The sequence below is a fragment of the Giraffa tippelskirchi genome, chromosome 1 (genome assembly GCF_054371585.1).
Source record: "Giraffa tippelskirchi isolate mGirTip1 chromosome 1, T2T-mGirTip1v1.2.pri, whole genome shotgun sequence".
NCBI classification, from domain to species: Eukaryota; Metazoa; Chordata; class Mammalia; order Artiodactyla; family Giraffidae; genus Giraffa; species Giraffa tippelskirchi.
The window spans coordinates 132,198,043-132,218,459 of NC_137275.1; the positions used below are offsets into that span (position 1 = coordinate 132,198,043).

General features: G+C 39.8%; 1 protein-coding gene across 1 annotated transcript in view; it reads right to left on the minus strand.

Annotated features, from left to right (window-relative positions):
- ACO1 (aconitase 1) overlaps positions 1-20,417 on the minus strand; it is a 66,174-nt gene that overhangs the window by 15,380 nt on the left and 30,377 nt on the right. Inside the window, exons 3-14 of the mRNA XM_081497505.1 lie at positions 20,087-20,255; positions 18,548-18,685; positions 12,442-12,511; positions 12,139-12,322; positions 11,485-11,624; positions 9,301-9,472; positions 7,722-7,822; positions 6,667-6,783; positions 5,391-5,550; positions 3,666-3,801; positions 1,445-1,529; positions 513-669 (exon numbers count right to left, since the gene is read on the minus strand). Of these exons, the coding sequence (XP_081353631.1) occupies positions 513-669; positions 1,445-1,529; positions 3,666-3,801; positions 5,391-5,550; positions 6,667-6,783; positions 7,722-7,822; positions 9,301-9,472; positions 11,485-11,624; positions 12,139-12,322; positions 12,442-12,511; positions 18,548-18,685; positions 20,087-20,255 (1,629 nt within the window). The remainder of the gene's footprint in view (positions 1-512; positions 670-1,444; positions 1,530-3,665; positions 3,802-5,390; positions 5,551-6,666; positions 6,784-7,721; positions 7,823-9,300; positions 9,473-11,484; positions 11,625-12,138; positions 12,323-12,441; positions 12,512-18,547; positions 18,686-20,086; positions 20,256-20,417) is intronic.

Genomic DNA, 20,417 nt, shown 5'->3' on the forward strand with positions numbered 1-20,417 from the left:
GTAATGAGGATCAGCTGCACGTCTAAAGCTATGATTTCCTTAAAGTAAATTCCAGGGCACCGTTTTCATATTATTTAATCTGTGTAGCAGGGACTGAGGAGGGCACAGCAAGGAGGCCAGGAGAAAGGAAAAAAAGCATCATGTCCCCCAAGCTTTGAGAAGTTGCACACTGTGGACATGTTCCTACAGCAGAGATATTAAAGCAGGCTATCACGAGATTGAAGCAGGAGCTGGAAAGGGAGGGACTGAAGCAGAGGCCAGAATGGCAAGACCTCCATTACCCTAAGTGTTTCTTTCCCTTTTTGTCCCTTCCCCTTTAGTAAATTCTTGTTTAGCTATTTCAGTTATGTCTTAGCTGTGTGCTGGGGAAGGAAGCAAAGATCCTTCTTCCTCCTCTTATCTTTGGAGGTTCTAGGCTTCATTATTTCTTAAGGAAAGCAGTAACTTTTTCCAGTAATGTTTTCAAATTCATTGAGGGAAAAAAAATTGTAACCCCACAGATCAGCTCTTACCTAGTGGCTCTTTCTCAAAGTCGATCTTGATGGTCCCAGCAATCGCATAGGCTATTACTAAGGGTGGAGAGGCTAAATAGTTGGCCCTCGTATTGGGGTGGACTCGCCCTTCAAAGTTCCTGTTTCCAGACAGTACTCCAACAGCTACAAGGTCCCCCTGTGTGAGGCAAGGGGGAGACAGGTCGCAAAGACAACAGACTGCCTGGGCTTCCTAGACCCATCTGTTGAAGTTCTCCTTTAAGTCAAGTAGCCCTTTAAGCCTCCCCTGCCCTTGGTCCTCTCCTTGGGGACGGAGACCACAGGGTGGCCCTGGGGGAGACATGCTGGGTCAAAAGCTGCACAGAGATGCACTGGATGGTTTCTGCTCATGAGGAAATACCAGGTGGGTCAGGAGGCAGCATCCTAGTTATTCTGTGGCCAGGGGTCCGAGAACAGGTGGGGAAGATGACAGGTTGACAGCTAGAGGAAGCCACACTGGCTGACAGGGATTCTATAATTAGTGCAAGTAGACCAAATTGTATTTTTCAACGCCACAGAATTTATGGGACAAAAATCAAGCCAGTGAGTTTATGTTTGGTTGTCTGACTTGGAACCAGCCTGCAGACAACAGGAACAAATGATTCTGGCGCCTTCACATGTATGGGGCACGCGCTGGCCAGGCACCACACTGAGTCCTTTGTGTCCACTATCACCATAATGCTCGCGGCTTCCTGAAACACGAACTATGATCACTTCCCATTTACAGCTGTGAAAACTGAGGCACAACGAGGTTCATGAACTTGCTCAAAGATATACAGTTAATAAGTTTAACTCAACTCCAAAGACCATTCTCTTAACCACACCCCATGCTTCCCTGAACTTTCTTTAAAATTATCAGCATTTCATCACACATCATATGAAAAAGAAAGACCCACAGGCTCCCCTGTAATTACCTGTATGATGGCTTCTACCACAGCTTCCGGTAAGGGTCCGCTGTTGCCGATGCAGGTCATGCAGCCATAGCCCACCACATCAAACCTGGGTGTGAGAGAGAAGCACGGGATGCAGAATGACTCTCAGTGGGGCCACCTGCTCGTTCCTGGAGACCACTGATTTAAAGAAGGTTAACACAGGGCTGTTTCTGTGAGGCTTTCATTCTCGGGAGCATTTTGATCTACTATTCATTCATCCCAAATCATTCGATTAAGACTCCTTTTTATAATTCACTTTTAAAAAAGACTGAAGTATAGTTGATTTTATATTTATATTATATTTTGCCTGTTTTATACCTAGTAGTGTGTATCTGTTAATCCCATACTCCTAATCCCTCCCCCTTCCAAATCCCTGATTTTCCCTTTGGTAACAATACGTTTGCTTTCTGTATCTGTGAGTCTGTTTCTATTTTGTAAAAAGACTCATTTGCATCATTTTTTAAAGATTCCACATACTAGCGCTAATATATACTTGTTTTTCTCTGTTGACTCACTTCATTTAGTACCATATTCTCTAGGTCGCAATATTGCGAATGGCAATATTTCATTCTATTTTATGGCTGAGTAGTATTCTGTTATGTACATATCTTCTTATCCACTCATCTGTTGATGGAAACTTAGGTTGCTCCCATGTCTCAGCTATTATAAACAGTGCTGCCGTGAACATGTGGGTGTATTTATCTTTTCAAATTAGAGTTTTGTCTTTTCCAGATATATGCCCAGGAGTGGAACTGCTGGATGATATGGTAGCTCTACTATTTTTAGTTTTTTAAGGAACCTCCATACTGTTTTCCGTATTGGTGACACCAATTTACATCCTCACCTACAGTGTAAGAAGGTTTCCTTTTCTCTACACTCTCCACACCCTCTCCAGCATTTATTATTTGTAAGACTTTTTGATGATGGCGATTCTGACTGGTGTAAGGTGATACCTCATTGTGGTTTTGATTTGCATTCCTCTAATTATTAGTGATATTGAGGATCTTTTTATGTACCTGTTGGCATCTGTACGTCTTCTTTGAAAAAATGTCTATTCAGGTCTTCTGCTCATTTTTTGACTGGGCTGTTTGTCTGATATTGAGCTGTATGAGCTACCTGTATATGTTGGAAATTAACCCCTTGTTGGTTGCATTATTTACAAATATTTTCTCCCATTCTATAGCTTATCTTTTAATTTTGCTGATGGTTTACTTTGATGTGCAGAGTTTTTTGATTCCCTTTAGGTCCTATTTATTTTTGCTTTTATTTCTTTTGCCTTGAGATATTGCTACAACTTATGTCAGAGACTGTTTTGCCTATGTTCTCTTCTAGTAGTGTTATGGTGTCATGTCTTATATTTAAGTCTTTAAACCATTTTTAGTTTATTTTTGTATATAGTGTAAAGAGTATCCTAATTTCATTCATTTAAATGAGGCTGTCCAGCTTTCCCAAACCACTTATTGAAGAGACTGTCTTTTCTCCATTGCATATTCTTATCTCCTTTGTCGAAGATTAATTAACTATAGGTGAATGGGTTTATTTCTGGTCTGTCTATTCTACTCCATATAATTTACTTTTATAAGTAATTCACTTTTTAAATTTATAAGTAAATTATAAGGAGACTACCTAAATGATCTGTAATTTTTAAAAGTCAAAATCAGTTATCTGATATCTTTATTCACTACTCTTATTATATAATCCCAGGGACTCTCACCTTTTATGAGGTTCGTAATAAAAATCTATGTCAATTAAATTAGTAATAGTGGGTTACTAGGAGAAACTGTATTTGGAAACAAATAATTGACTTCAGTGAATCACAACATTTCTAGGCATGTGAAATAATTATTTTCATACAAAGGCGGACTCTCTGTGGCAGAGCCAATATTAGCCCACAGCACACGTTCACAGAACAGAAAAGTTGCCCCCTCCCCTAGGAGTGCAGAGCTACAGCGAAGCACGGGCTTGATATCAGCCCACACTCTCTTCACAGATACCCTTGTCTGATGAACAACCAGCACAACTGTACAGGAAGGCCCTGCCTGTTGGAAAGTGAGGGTTTAAGTCTGCAGTATTTATCATTTGATGAAAGACTATGCAATTAGGTACCATCAGATACGCTTACATCCATTTCAAGGTGACTTAGCAAAGTATCTGTGGAATACAGTGCAACAAAAGCAATGGTGTTAAGAGACTTCTCCCTCACCCAAGCTGAGACAGGTAAGGCATGACTCCGCTTTCCCGCAGGTAGTAGGTGACCACACCACTTCCAGGAGACAGGCTGGTTTTGATGTAAGGCTTCACGCTCAGGCCTGCATCCACAGCCTTCTTTGCTAACAAGCCTATGAAACGGTAAACACAGACAGGGTTGGGGGCTGCCCACTCTAGGTGCCACAGACAGTTCAGGAAACACTGACTTTGGTCTGGACCTCCTGACAGGACCCCACTCATGCTGGTGCTTTCTGCCATTTTTTGCTGCCTAATAGAAACCAAAGCCTGGCATGCTGCAGTTCACGGGGTTGCAAGGAGTCAGATACAACTGAGCAACTGAACAGTAGAAACCAAAGCTGGCGTGCTACAGTCTATGGGGTCGCAAAGAGTCGAACACAACTGAGAGACTAAATGACAGAAACCAAATGCTCACTAGCACAAAGTCATTCACGTTTGTTCAGTAAACTCAAAATGACCCATGGACATGAATGACATAAAAAGAGAAGTGCTTTTTGTTTTTTAAAGAGATAAACCATTAATGATTATACTATAGAGTGAGTTTTTGATTTCTGGAGGGAAAGCAATCTTTCTAATTATATTTAGATTAAAAATAACTGGAAGGGCCCCTTCTTAAAAAGTATACGAATTGTGTACTAGTTGGTGAGGAGTACAGTCCACCTAGAAGTTAAAAATCTTGCTCTCAGATATTTCTTACAGTGGAAGATCAAGGGCTGCTGGGTCACTTGATTCTGGGCAAATCCAGAGGCTATATACTACAGGGACACTTGGGTGCTCTGACTTAGGACATCTCACGGAAGTAGGAAAGAAATAAGGAGTGTGGGTATTAAGAGACAAGAAGCTACAGGCAAGCTGGTGTCTTATCTTAAGGAAACTTGTTTGTCCAAAGCTTATGGGGCAATAGATGAATTCTTGGACAAAGAAAGTTTTCCTTATGCACCTGTCCACTTCATAAAGAAAGAACTATTTGTGTGTGGACATAAGAGGAACTCTTCAGGATGTTTTAAAATTTGGAAACTAAAGAGACCTTATATTAATGAAACTCTGCATGTAAACATTAAATAACCAGAATTGCATAATAGGCAGATAAGTTTTATCTACCAAGTGCCCTGTGTGCTAATTCAGATGCATTTGAGAATGTATCTAAGACTAAACTCCACTGTATAAAAAGGGATTTTATGGAGAACAATTTGTGGCATGAAAATATTTTTTCCTTTTTCTAAATTCTGACACAAGATTCTAGGCTTTATCAGAAATTAATCTTTCTTTCCTCTCTTTTCCTTATTTTCTGTGTTAATTCTAAAGACTATACTACTTTAAATATTTTGTATTGGGCACTATTTATTGAATAAACATTTCTGGGCCAATTAGTCTCTGCATCTGGGAAGGATAAAGTTCAGGGAACTATGAAAGCCAAAGGGTTAGTCACTCAGTGGTGTCCGACTCTTTGCGACCCCATGGACTGTAACCCACCAGGCTCCTCTGTCCATAGGACTCTGCAGCAAGAATACTGGAGTGGGTTGCCATTCCCTTCTCCAGGGGATCTTCCCAATCCACTGATCAAATCCAGGTTTCCTGTACTGCAGGTAGATTCTTTACGGTCTGAACCACCAGGCAAGCCCCACACATAGAACTAAAAGCTCTTGGGTTATGTCTTGGAAATTCCCACCCACATGTCCACATGACCATCAGATGCATTTACCTGCCCCTAACATCACAGATGGATTACTGGTGTTTGTGCAGCTAGTAATAGCAGCGATTACCACAGAACCATGAGCAAGGGTGAACTTGCTGTTATTATAGATAAATGTCTTATGGTCATTATGATGGTCTGGAGCAACCTTGAATCCTTTAAATCCTTGCTATAGGAAGAAAAAGAGAAAAAATATGTATGTGGTCAAAAGTTGTCACTTTGGAAGAAGAAGCAGCACTTTGGTAGTTATAATTCTTAACAAAACATAAACATCTCAGCTGGTAAACTCTGAAATGCTACAGAAAAATTAAAGTTCCCTTTCCTCTTTTTAAATCTTTACAAAAGGGAGTCATGATTTCTGAATCTTATTTTGCTTTGAAATTATTAACCATTACCTCCTTCCCACCTTAAATATTGAAACGCTAAAACTACAAATTTAGCTTAAAGTTTGTCTAACTAGAGCAAATTCGTACAGATTTAATGGCGACAGAGGGCACAGACACTAACAGAAAAAGGTGCCATTTTGGCCGGATTCAGCCAAGCATGAGCAATGAGGCAAACACAGTGCAGCTGAACATTTGGTGAAATGCTGGTGTCCCATGGATAAAACCCATCGCAAATCTTAATCGTTCATTTGGGAAATGTTCATTGAAAATCTGCCGCGTACGAGATGCTCTGCTGGGCACTGTGTGGGATACAAAGGTGACTGCGACATAAATCTTATCCTCAAACTTAGAGTCTAGTAAAAGAATCAGACGTGCAAATAATATAAAGTACCAACAATGAAGTTAAAGGATATGAAACGCCATCACAGAGGTTTAGACTGAAGGTTCAAATGAGGGAGAGATGACTTTATGCTATGAGATCTGAGGTCATGCTGTGGAGGAGCTGAGAGACTGGGGCATGCTGGTGAGGAAGGGCATGCAGATGAGGAAGGGCATGTACGCAGGGGTGGCATGAACAAAATTAATGGCCAGAATAGCTTGTTCAAGCAGAGTGAACGCTGTGGTGAGAGTCATGTGAACAGTGGATATGCTTTAGAAAAGGAGAGTTAGAAAAAATGAAAAGGAGGGTTTGAGTGTGTTTATAGGCAATAGAGGGCTGTAAGGAAGCTACTCAGCTCTTAGCTAAGGTGGAAGGAGGCACCAAGAGGTTCAATTTGGAGAGGAAATGCCTTCAGTACTAGGCTTCAGGAAGATTCATTATCAAGAGGGGTGAAAAGAAGCCTGTGCATGAAGAAGCCAGGCATGGGGAGGGTCTCCACCCACCTCTCCCAGCTCCCTACCTTGGCCCCCAGGCAGTTCTCAAAGTCTTTTTTCATGTCAGACACGGCGACTTTGTCCTGAGGCCTTTTGGGTCCACTGCAGCAAGGCACTACTGTTTTCAAGTCTAACTCCACAACCTGTCCACCCAGAAGAAAAGGAACCATAGAACTGGCATCATACCCACAAAGAAAAAAAACACAGCTGTGCCAGAGAATTTACACCACAACAATAAAAACAAATCGAACTACCACATGCAAAACCAAGAAAGTCAGGGTCCCTTTTTAACACTGAAGGGATGAATTCCCAGAGATCCAGATGAGCACTTTGGTAGCATGCGACAGGCTTAGAAGCCTTGCCCACTCTCAGAAAGACCAGGGTGGGCACTGCGGTTGCTGTGGTCTTCCACTTGGCCCTCTTTATAAAGCAGCCCATACATCCTTTTTATTGCTTAAGTTAGTCTGAGATGTGTTTCCTATTGAAACGATAGATAAACCATTGTAATTTTTCTAAGATGACTTGGGGGGATGTTGTCATTAAGTCATCAATGCCAAGAAATTTCCTTCCCTCAATGTATTAATAATAGGAAAGGAAATAATAGTCCCACATCTGGTTTACCCTCCGATCTTGACTGTAGAGAAAAACGTGAGTTTAGTTTGCACCCTAGACAATGAGTGAAGATAAGTAGTGGATAAATCTGAACTGATTGGCTCACACTTAATCGATTGGCTTGCACTTTCATTTCTTCCCCATCTATAATTCTGATGAGCTTAACAGTCTTTAAATAGTTCCAGTCCTTCTAAACTCCTTCTCCAAAGGTCATCTACATAAGAGAAATAAATCAAAAAAGGAGACACTCAACCTAATGGCCAGGAAGAACGGGGGAAGTTATGTTATTTTGTTATGTCTGCAATTCCTTATTGTTTTGATTTTTTCAGCCTTTAGCACCCTGTTCTTTTGTGATAACTTGGCAGTGACTAATTTCCTACAAGTACACCCCCCTAGGAAAAACTTTCACAATTAAAACCATAGGCTTGAGGAAGAGGAAACATGTGTTCAGTGAGAGGTGCTCCCATACCTGGGTGAAGTCTGGGTCCTGAGAGGAGTCACTGAAGTCCCGAAACATTCCTACAGCCTGAAGATACTGTTCAATATGCTTTACTTTTTCTTTGTCACGACCTAATGGGCATTTTAAGAAGTAACAAGTAACAGATGTCAATATTTTCTGATGAAACTAATACCTTTAGCAGCAACTGCATAAATAATGGGGATTTCACTTAAAACACACCAAGCCCTCTGCTGACACTGCAGCCTTCAGGCTCATGGTCTGACTTTGCAACTGATGCTGCTGTTTACTAGGGACCATGAACCAATCTGCTGGTCTACCGAAGGGACTGTTTTCTGAAAAGGATTCTAGTCTTACTTATAAGTACTCCTCTCTCTTGGTTATAGTTCTTTTTTTTTTTTTTCAATTATTTGGCGGCACTGTGTGGCATGTAGGATCTTCGTTCCCTGATCAGGGATGAAACCCATGCCCCCTGCATTGGAAACACGGAGACTTAAATCACTGGACCACTGAGGAAGTCCTGATTATGGTTCTTAATTAAGAGGCTCCTAAGCCTCAGCAAATTGCTAAAGTGCCCCTCCTATGCATCTGCCTTCAACTGGCCATAGACCCTCAACATTCTACATTATTCCTGTTAAAATAGTAATTTCCTCCATCTCCTACCACAAACCATGAGCTATGTGCCTAGCACTATGGGCTGAACTTTTTCAATGCATTATTTCAATCTCTAATCCTTTAGCCTGACCTTCTGAGACAAACACTATTATTATCCTCATGTACGGATGAGTAAATAGTGGCTCAAGAAGATTAAATAACTTTTTCAATTAAAATAAATAAATTAAAAAAAACACAAACTTTTCCATGGAACACAAGCTGTAAATGGCAGAACCAAGAGCCGAAGCTGAGTTTAACTCCAAAGTTCAAAGTCCTAACTCATGATACTGTATCACCAGGAGTATGACCCCAAATGCTCTGCTGTTTCATTCAGAAAGACCCTGGTTGCAGGAAATAATACACATGGTTTGCCCAATGGACATGCAGTTCTCCCATTTCTCTGACAGTAAATTAAGACTGCTGGAGAGCTTGATTCTTAGATCCGCATCAGATCAGCATTTTTTGTTTGCCTGTTCATTTTCACTGAATTGTCAAGGTCATCAGCTGTCAGCATGGATCTTATAACAGATGACTGTCTGATCTTCATTAGCATATTTATCATGACCTGTTGTTGGGTCCCAGTGTTCACCACACCCCGTGTCACCCTCTCCATGAAAACACATGGGAGAAATTTCTCTTAGGTTTCAGTTTAAGAAAGGGTTCGCCTTCTCTAAAACCATTTGTTTCATTTCAATAGATGCTGTAAATTCAGTACCAGATCAGTAAGAGGTTCAGTGGCCACCTCTAGATCACAGAAACCAATCTTATCTCTGGGTGTAGTTTGAAGCTTTCCCCTCCCCACCATCCCTTCCCTTCTCTTCTTTAGGGTAATGCCTCTACTATCTAATTGAGGGACAGAGGCAGAAGGTAGCACTCCAATTCTCAGCTTTCTCTGAACTATACAAAGGACCTTCTGTTCTCAGGGTTCTGCACTTACCTGTCTGTACCAGGTACTTGATACTGACTTCATCAACTGGGAAAAAGGCGGCAGTGGCCCCATACTCTGGACACATGTTGGCAATTGTAGCTCGGTCGGCAATGGACAACTGGGCTACTCCTGGCCCAAAGAACTCGACAAACTTGCCCACTACCCCAACCTGCCGGAGGTGCTGAGGAACAGGATAGTAACAGAATTTGAGATTTGATAACCCACATTTTTTTTCAGTATTTATTTATTTTTTATGGTCATGCCAGGCGGCATGTAGGATTGTAGTTCCCCAATCAGGGATTGAACTCGTGTTCCCCACATTGGGAGAGCAGAGTCTTAACCAGTGGACCAACAGAGAAGTCACGATAACCCTTATTTAAAATGCAGAACTATACCTTTGGAATTCTCATAAACTAGCCTTGTGAGTCAACACAAACAATAAATTAGCCCAATACATTTTGGATTATGGGCTTCCCAGGTGGCTCAGTGGTAAAGAATCTGCCTACCAATGTAGGAGACACAGGTTGGATCCCTGGGTTGGGAAGATCCCCTGGACTAGGAAATGGCGACCTGCTCTAGTATTTTTGCCTGGAAAATTCCATGGACAGAGGAGCCTGGCAGGCTACAGTCCATGGGATGGCAAAGAGTCAGACACAACTGAGCACACATTATCGATTACTTTTAAAAATAAAACTTAAGAAGCAATGCAACTAATACAACATGGTATCCTGTAGTAGATCCTAGAACAGAAAAGGGACATTACTAAAAAGACTGGTGGAGTTTCAAGTTTAGTTAAAAATGTCATACCAATGTTAACTACTATTTCTGATAAATGTACCATGGTTATGTAAGATGTTAACATCTGGGGAAGCTGAGAGAAAGGTAACAGAACTCTGTATTACCTTTACCTCAACTCGCCTATAAATCTAAAATTATTTCAAAACAGTTCTTGAAAAAGAAAAAATAATATAAAAACACAATGTTAAGAAAAGTTTTTCAAAATGAGAAAACTTTATAAAGATTAAATAAATTCTTTCAACTTAAATTAGTTACGACTTGCACTTGTGAGTAAGCAAATGCCTTGTTTCCAAGTGTATAATGAATGAATATCCTGAACACAGGTATAAGTCAAAGGTAACCAAAAGGTTCAGGCAGTCTGACTCCCACATCTTTTCCATACAAGCCATCAGCCAGAGCTGCAGCATCAGTGACCAGCTTGGGCCTGAAATCTGTTTCTTGAAGTGTGGACAACCACATAGACAGGCTCTTCTGATTATGTGGAATTCTGCCAAATTTTGTGGGTAAAGCCTAGATTATTCTACACTTAAACGATGTGGACATCTCTGATAAGCTATAGTATTTAAACATATCCAATTCTGATTTTCATGAAAATTAAATCAAAAGTATAGTATCCATCCCAAATACCCCAAGCCTCCAAACTATGTAACCAGAAAAAACTTTGTGATAATAAAAAAATTACTTTTCTAATAATCTTTCAAAATGAAATTCCCTTCTTTCTGCAAAGCAAGCAAATCATCATAAAAGATTACTTCCGACAAGGGCGAAAAAAAAAAACAAAAAAACCTAGTATTTTCCAGCTTGGAAAAACATCTGTTACAATAATGTAATTTATAATACAGACAAAGAAATTTTAAAAGTCAAAAATTATTCATAGAAAGAGTTTGTTATTTACATACAAAGACGAACCACATGGAAAAAGTACAGAAGTATAAACATATGCATGGAAATGATTTTGTACAACCTCAGCATAGTGATTATCTCTAGAAATGAGAAGGGTGGCTTTAGCCATAAACATTATATTTCACTTCTTAAAAAAATGTACATACAGAGAGAGCCCTGAAGCAAAAACAGCAAAATGTTACCATCTGTTAAGTTTATATGGTGGGCATATAAGTGTCATTTTAACTTCTGTGTATTTAAACTATTTCACGGTTTCAAAAACATTTTTTTTAAAGAAAAAGATCCATGCAGCAACAGGAGAGTAACGTGAACCTAATGATCTGAAATTTGACCACAGAATTCTTGCCTTATCTTGTCTCTTTTAAAGTCATCAACGTACTGTTTCCTAGCATTTCTAGAGCACATGGAAACCAAGAGAGAGTCCATCAAGGACTTCCTCCTAGTTTGTCACTGAGACTCTCTAAGACCACAGAAGAGGCGGCACTTGGTTACCTTGGTGATGGTGAGCACGATGTCAGTGGATGTTACCAGGGGGTGGGGATTTCCCACCAGCCTGTAGCCGATCACCTGGGGAAGCACCATGCTGATTGGCTGGCCCAGCATCACAGCTTCTGCTTCGATACCACCCACACCTGTATGCAATAATGGTTTCATGACTCCTCAGGCATAGTTCAGTATCATTAATAAGTAGTCAGCCCACTTACAGTATTTTACTAGTGTAGAGTTATATTGACATAAAGAACAGTTATCTTTCCTCTATTTCCCTCTACAGAATTTTTAACAAGTGTTTCTCAAGAGTGTGGTCTCCCAACATCTAGATCAAAATCCCCACGAGTCCACACTGAAAAGGAGAGTGAGGGTCAGGAGTATCCATTTCTAACAAACTCTCTGAGTGGTTTTCATTTATTTTAAATGTCCCTAACCCCTTGTTCCAATTCTTTCTTCCAAACATTATACTGAGTGTGTAAAAGGCACAAAACATTGTTCGGGGTACTGGAAATATAGCAGTAAGCAAAACAGACAAAAATACCTCTCCGATATTGGTCACTCAAATTCATGCTGCTGGAATGTAATGGTAATCAAAGTAAATCGAGGTCCGTGCCGCAGACCAGCATATATGGAACAGGAACCTGAAAGAGCACTCACCCCAACCGAGGACACCCAAGCCATCAATCATGGTGGTGTGCGAATCTGTGCCCACAAGGCTGTCTGGGTAGTAATATCCATCCTGATCAAAGACCACTCTTGCCAAATACTCCAGATTCACCTGGTGGATGATTCCTGAGCCCGGTGGAATAATCCTCATGTTGCGAAAGGCCTGAGAGCCCCACTAGGGTTGAGAAATGGGAAGAACACTGTGAATGCCAGACACACCTTTAAGCAGCTCACCTCTCCCTTGCACCCCATACATATGAAGAATCAATCAATGGAACCAAGCTCTGCCTGTACCTTTAAAAATTCAAATCGTTCTTTATTTCTTTCAAATTCCAAGTCTTGATTCTTCTTTAAACTGTCTGCCCTGTCAAAGAGAACAATTAAATGTATAGATTTTAAGGCTTAAAATGTTACCAGTCAAAGTTATTGATGATAATAAACCAAATGGTATATCATCTGTAGGCTTGCTGGGTGGTAATGCATTTATTCACATGGCAAAGAAGAGTTAATTAAAGAAAAAAGAACTTTATTTTTTGATTCAGGTGATTTTTTACAATGCCTTTAAACATGGTGGGTAGAAAACATTAAGTGAATCTAAGTAAAAACTATTCTAATCATAGTCTGTGTCTTAGGAACAGACTTAAGACATTTATGATGAGAACAGTAGTTTAGATTCTTAAAGAAGCCTTCTTTCCATACACCTTTCTCATCTGGGACTTTGTTACAACACCTCTCTGAGCTGAGCCATGCCTGGGCCTGGCATTTTCATCTGTTTTATGCTGGGAGACAGGGACCCAGTGATGCCAGGAGGCACAGGAATCTGTAGGATCACAACCTCTTACCCTCCAAATGGAGGTTTATAGGGCAGATGGTGCCACCCAAGAACATCTATAAAACCCAAATTACATGCCAAGGTTTGCTCAAAGTCATTCCATCCATCAGGATGGACATGGATAATGCAGAGCATCAGGAAGCTTTTCCAGAATTTTTGTAATCAAACTACATTGTTTTGAGTCAAGGTAGAATAAGTCATAGTGGTGACTGTGCATGCTTAGCACACAGGAAGCCCGTGTAAACTATGTGTCATGGACTGAGTGAACACAGGAAAGGATAGTAAAATTAATAGCTAAGACCTAAGTCAGACCTCACTAATTGATAGTTAACACTTATTGACATTACGAGAGCTAAGCACTAAAGTGCTTTACATTTATTTTCTAATTTAGTCTTCAAAATAGCTCTTGAAGTTAGGGGCAACTAATAGGCACATTTTTTTCAAGAGGAGACAGACAGAAGGTAAGGTGCTCAAGATCACCTAGCAAGTAAATGATGGAATTGGTACTGAAACCCAGGCAGTCTGACTCCAGAATCAATGTTCTAAATCCCTATACTGCCTCCTTAAAGTAGTAGTTACAGAAACTGTAGCAGTGGTGCTGGTATTTTAATAGCAACAACTACCATAATAATTACAGCAGAAGCCAAAGTGCAAGATTGCAAGACATGTCATAGACTTTACACACATGAACTCATTCAATCATCATAACAACCCCTCACATAGGTACTACTATTATCCCAATGTATAGAAGAGGAAGCCGAGGCACAGAAAGATTAGATAACTTTTCCAAACACACAGAGGGCTCCATCCCTCCAGTTCCCACCTGTGTCTTCAGGTCCAGATCCATATTCCCAATGTATCCTGGGCATCTACACCAGGAATACTTTGGGCACCACAAATGAAACAAGTCAAATCCTAACGTGTGACCTTCTTCCCTACATCCCCTCCTTGTCCTTGTCTGTCCATCCCTCATCTAATGATCTCCTCTTCTCCCACTTAGTACCTACAGCTATCAGAGTATTTATTCCAGAAACAGCCTCTTGTCCAGTTTCTCTCAATCTAGTCAACCTATCTTTTGTACTGTCACCAGAATTTGGTTTTCCAAAATATAGATCATCACAACCCATGTTGAATCTGCCAGGGGATGCCATTTTCTAAATAAAGTACAAATCCCTTTCTTTAACAAACAAGGTCCTTCAGTCTGACCTCAGACTTCCTTCATGCACTCTCTCCCATCCTCCAGTCCAAACTTTCAGCTTCAGCTGCACTGTGGCCTTCATACTCTCCCACACCACACTTTCCTCATGCCTTCGCATGCTCTGTTCTCTCTGTGTAGAATGCCTTTCCAGCTCCTTGTGGTAAACATGCCTGGGGACCTAGATCAAGTGATACTCCTGGAAGAACCCCCCAACTCTCCAAGTTAGTGATTTCGTTCCTACACTTACTAACTGCATTCAAGCTATGCATTCTCTAATCTCTGCTTTTTGAGACTAACCTGCTTCTTGAACAAATACTGGCACACAATAGGTCTGTTAAATAGAATTATTTTTAATAAAAAAAAAAAGGAAAGTCATCTTGGAACATTATTCTTAATCACGTATGGCCCTGCTCCATCTCTTCTGCTGTCCTCTGAGCACACATGGACTCCCAGTCATTATGCCTCATCCTCCTGTCTCTAGAAGGATGTCAGAGCTCCTTACAGCAGAAGCAGGGTTGGAAGAAGACCATTTAACCCACATAATTTTGGGACCATCAGTTTGATATAAATGACACAGTCACAGGACAAGCAGAAGCCAGAATGCTTAGGCTGCTTTACGATATGTTAATTCTAAGTTTAAAAACAAAAAAAAAGCCACCAACAACAACCCTTTTAGTCACTAAAACAGAACAACTTTCATGCTAACCTTGGCTCTTTCTTTAACTTAGTTCTAGCTATTTGAATGAATAAACAGACCTAGAATTCATAGATTTCCACCACTCAGAACTGTCCTAGATTTACCCAATCTGGTGAATTTTTAATAAGATCTCTGAATGTGAATGGCCTCACAGATTAAAGAGGAAATGTCTCCTTATTTACATAAATTGAAATCAGATCTGGATGTAGTTCAAAGTTTCTGAGTATTACATTTAATGGTACTCCAGAAATTCACAGAAAATATTTATAGAGGAAATAGTCTGGACATTCTTGAAATCCGGTTGGAAATTGGTATATTCTTGTTGGGATTTTTAAAAAGGTTATTTCTGAGATAACTTTGAAAAACATTATAATAATGCATTAGTTAAATCCTTGATTCCTAAAGATAGTGTGAAGCCAATTACTAATATTCAAACCAAGGAAAGAGCTTAGAAATACTTAACTGAGAAAATTCACCATCCCACCACCCCTTACCCAGTTGTACTAGTTCATTTCTGGAAATAGCTGGAAATAAGCCCACAGCACAGAGTTCCACAAAAGTTGAGACATATCACATTTAATTCTTTACAAAAATGAGGAAATAGACTGGGAGGTCAAATTGCAAAACCAAACTCAAGAAATAAAAACAAAACACTAGCAATGAAAATGCTTCTCACAGAAATGTTTCTCTCGAATTAAAAAAAAAAAAATTGCTAGATTTGGGTATCATTTTGGATCAAAGCTCAACCTTGGACTTTGCGTTTTTCAAAACAATATTTTCAGTATTACAGTGTAAATGAAAAAGGTCCATAAAATATTGAAACCAGAGTTGATAGATGTCACAGTTTAAAGAGGAAACCAAGTCACAGTGAACTTGGTGCTGATTCAGATTCTTTACCTACTTAAGAATCAGCAGTTCTTTGAGTTTTGAGTTAAATAACTTCAGACATTAAAACAATTGCAATTCTGTCTCCACCAGTACTTTTACCTTCCAAGCCAGGGAAATAAAGGTAAATCCATGAAGGCCAATGAGAGTCTTCAAGAAAGATAAAAGTGGCCCATGATTTTGTGAGGTTGTTGTTGTTCAGTCGCTAAATCGTGTCCGACTCTTTGTGACCCCATGGACTTCCCTGTCCTTCACTATCTCCTGGAGTTTGCTCAAACTCATGTCCATTGAGTCAGTGATGCTATCCAACCATTTCATCCTCTGCCACCCTCTTCTCCTTTGCTTACTTTTTATTCATTTCTGAAGTGGGACTTCAGGAAACATACTTACTCTTCAATAACACAATAGTTTGTGTATTTTTAACTCTTCCCTTTGAAATCAAAATATTAGATTGAGCTCATGTAATTTAAGGGAAAAAAAGAAAAGACATGTCGCCTAAGGATGGGTTTAGAGTCCAAAGGAAAGGAAAGAGCTGGCAAGTATCCAGTCTGCTTGTTCCAAGAACCGTCAGCTCAGGAGACAAAGCAGATTTCTCTCTATTACTGAATTTTTCTGGTTTGGATATTGTCAATACTGATTTGAGAATGACCAGTTTCTACATTTCTCTTAAGGCTATATGGAACCCACTTAAATTGCCAAGGAAGCAAATAAAGGTTTTGGGTTTTTTTTTTCCCCTTTGTGAGGTTGGTTTCACATTCTTAAATGAACTTCTATTATAAAAACAATAGCTTCTTATTGTAAAAATAAAGAATAGTTACAATCGCTTAGCAGTTTGGCACCTCTCTTTCCAGCTCTTTAATCTCTGCCTAGCTTTTCATTGAGCTGAGATCACTCCACACAGGCAATTTCTACCTGGCTCCTTGAGCTAATACATGAGCATGTTCCAAGTGTTATTAAGGATTTAAATATAACCCTAAAGGTTACTTAATATATTTATTTTAAGGATGTATGTAATTTAATAAGTCACTCTCCTTTGTTGGGACACCTAGAATGCTTTTAGGTTTTCTCTATTATAAATAATACTTTAAAGAGCACTATTTAGTCACCAAGCTTCTGCTGAATTTCAGAAATCTATAAAGGGTATGTTTAGAAGTAGAAATCCCAGAACAAAGGATATGGCAATTTCTAAGGATCCAAATACACAGTGCTTTCATTATTTCTAATTTCCAGCGCTATCAGCAGTGTATAAAAGTGTCTCCATCATGACACCTTTATAATTAATAACATTTATTTTCTAATCTTAACTATGTTGATAAGAGAAAATGGTATCTCAAGGGTTTAATTTACCTTTTTATAACTTGTAAAATTGCAAAGGCTTTATATACTGTTTACCATTTCCATTTCCTTTTACTGTGAAATGTCTACTTTCCTTTGCCCATTTATTTGCTGGGTTTTACTGTTTCTTTTTTTTAAATAGGTTACACATACTCTGTATATATTAAGGCTATTAACTCTTTATTGAAAATATTTTTCAAGTTATCTCCTGTTAACTTTGAAGTCCTTACATCCATAGTTTTTGTGCCTTTGTTTCATTCATTACTTCTCAATTGAGAAAAGTCTTTCTCATCAAGACATTTGATACATATAAAGTTACATTTTCTTCTAAATGTTTGAAGATTTAATTTTAAAAATATTAATGCTTTCAATCATAGGTACTGTTTTTTCTACCAAAGAATTAATTTTCCCAGCATTGTATGCAGAACAGTTATTTCTTTTTAACTAAGGTTCTATCTAAAGTGGGAAATAATTTTACTTAGTTATATTTCTAGGTGAAGGTATCAGCCTTCTAGCAGTACCTGGCTGCCCACCCTGTAATTCATATCCTTGTTGTGTAATCTTGCAGTTACTGAGTGTATGCCTCCACCCCTCACGGGCCTTGCTCTGATTAATGTCATTGTGAACAGAAGTGATCAGATGTCAGTCCCTCATCAAGGCCTTGAGAGATACTGCAGGCTTGCTCTCTCAAGCCTCTGTGATGCCCAGACGGCTGCTTTCTCCTTTAGCCTGGGCTCCCAAAGCAGCCCACAGAGAATGGGGCAGGCTCTGCTGCCCTGCAGATGTGCAGTGCGGTGTAAGCAGTCAACCCAGTCAAGGCTGGGTGAGGCACAGCTGCCCAACTGCACTCAGCTGAGATTAGCTGACCTCCCAACTAATTGGTAGACGTATAAGAGATAAATTTTTATCGTCTACTGCCACTGAGATTTTATTGGTAGGTTATTGGTAGGGTTATGGCAGGAAGAGAGAAGCGGATATCCCGAACAGTAGATGGAACAAAGGAAAAGAAAGGTACAGACATTATGGACACTCATGTGGAGAGGCAGGGATGGCTAGATATAAAATAATTACTTGGAATCAAAAGAGGAATAAGGATTCAGTGGTTAGAAAAAGCAAAAACAAAACACCTAAACTCTTTTAAGGTCACACACATAACTTGCACTAACAAGCTCTCCTGGCAGAAATTTGTTTGTGTTTTTCACCCAAACTTCAAGCTTAAACACAGCCTTCTCCCCCGCAGGAAGTAAATAGAAAAAAAAAAGATTGATGTCCCCATCATTAAAAAAAAAAAAAAAAATTCAAGGGAAAATATATAGTAAGTTTGAGTTTTTCTGAATATATCTTTTAAAGATTTTTCTTCTTTTATTTAATGATATACACACACACAAGAAAGACTTATACTCCAGGATTTTGCACAAAGCAGAAAACCCAAATATTCATCCTAGTCTCTCACCTTCTGTTGAAATCAACCTGGATGGAATGATCAATGACAAGATCAGCAGGACAGATGGGGTTTATTTTCTCTGGATCGCCTCCTAACTTTTTCACAGCATCACGCATGGCAGCAAAGTCAACCACAGCTGGCACACCCCTAAGAAATGGGAGAATTAAGCAGAAAACAAATCTGTTAAACAAGTGTTATGCGGTTTTTTTTCAGCTTTTGTCTCTGCTGAAAATATTGGCAAGAGGGCTATCTCACTAGCGGAGCCAGCCACTGGTGGATGTCAGAAAAGTGAAAGCTGCTAAATACATTTCCTTGAGTGGAAATCACATCAGTAATGAGCATCACAGCTGAGTGGTACCTCTACATGCAATTTTATTCCTGCATTAAAGTTCACAACCAATGTGGTTTAGGCAGAGAAACTGTCAGAAAGCTGGCACTTAAAATCTTGGGAACTTTTTCTGCTATCACTGTTCCCTACTTATATGGTGGGCTAACAAAGACCTGGGCAAGACACACAGATCACACCCTTCAACTTCAGACCAAATTTAAAGGAATGGATATAACTCAGAAAAGCGGGCGATGAATCAAGCTTATATTAAGCATATCCTTCCTTTTTATTATATTAGTAAAATATGATTAATCATCCTCTAAAAAAATGAAATTTGGTCTCCAGGAGGAATAAAATAACATCGTTTAAAAATGAAAAGGTTGTTGTCTCAAAATGAGGCTGTGAGGGCTTCCCTGGTGGTCCAGTGATTAAGAACCCACCTGCCAATGCAGGGGACATGGCTTCAATCCCTGATCCAGGAAGATCCCATATGTCACAAGGCAACTAAGCCCGTGTGCCACAACTACTGAGCCTGTGCTCTAGAGCCAAGGAGCCGCAGCTCCTGAAGCCCGTGTACCGAGAGCCCGTGCTCTGCAATAAGAGAGGCCACCGCAGTGAGAAGCCAGCATACCACAACTAGAGAGTATCCCCTGCTCAATGCAGCTAAAAGCCCGTGGGCATCCATAAAGACCCAGTGCAGCCAAAAATAAACAAATACATAAATTAAAAAAAAAATTTTTTTTTAAGTGGGGCTGTGACGGGAAGCAGTTCTTGGGACTAGTAGGATGTGAGCAGAGACTTAACAGCAACACATCAGGCCTTGCAAAGGCCTATGTATCTCCCCTCTGGCGATACATATCAACATTCCAAGGATGGCTGTTTAAAACCTGGCTCCCAAAGTGACAGGATGTGGGGCAGAAAAGATTCTAAGACAGTTCCATTTCATGTTGTTTCTTTCAACTTTTTTGCTACTACACTGAGGACTAGGATCTTCAAGACCAAGGACAATGACCTCCACCACTGGAAAAGGTGGGTGAGTACCATCTCTGAGATTATCTCTTGCCATCTGGGATGACTGCCCTCTTTTGCTTTCAAGTGTCTCTGAATATTGAGTGAAAAATCACACAAACACTGTTGTTTGTTTGTTTCTGCCTTTAAAAAGCCTTCTTTACAGGCTGACAAGGGAGGGAGAGAAGAGAGTAAGGTGACACAAGGCTCACGTAAAGTCCTGCAGGATGACTCGGGCAGGCTTAAAGGGCACTTCTATGTTCTTATGCTGCATGACCTTCCAATTCAGGATATTTTCAACATCATTTTTCTTCACCAAAAATTGATCACAGTTCCGAATGGCTGCCTCCAGGAGAACTCTGATAGAAAATGGTAAGCATCCTAGGAATAAAAGGAGAAAGCATAACAAAACAAACAAAAAACCATGAGACATCTTATTATCAGAGCTCTTTAAAGCCAATCTCCATCAAACTTGATACAAGGCAACATCCCCTCTAGTCTTTCAACAGGGAAAGAGAGTAAATTTAAACTGATTTCAACGAT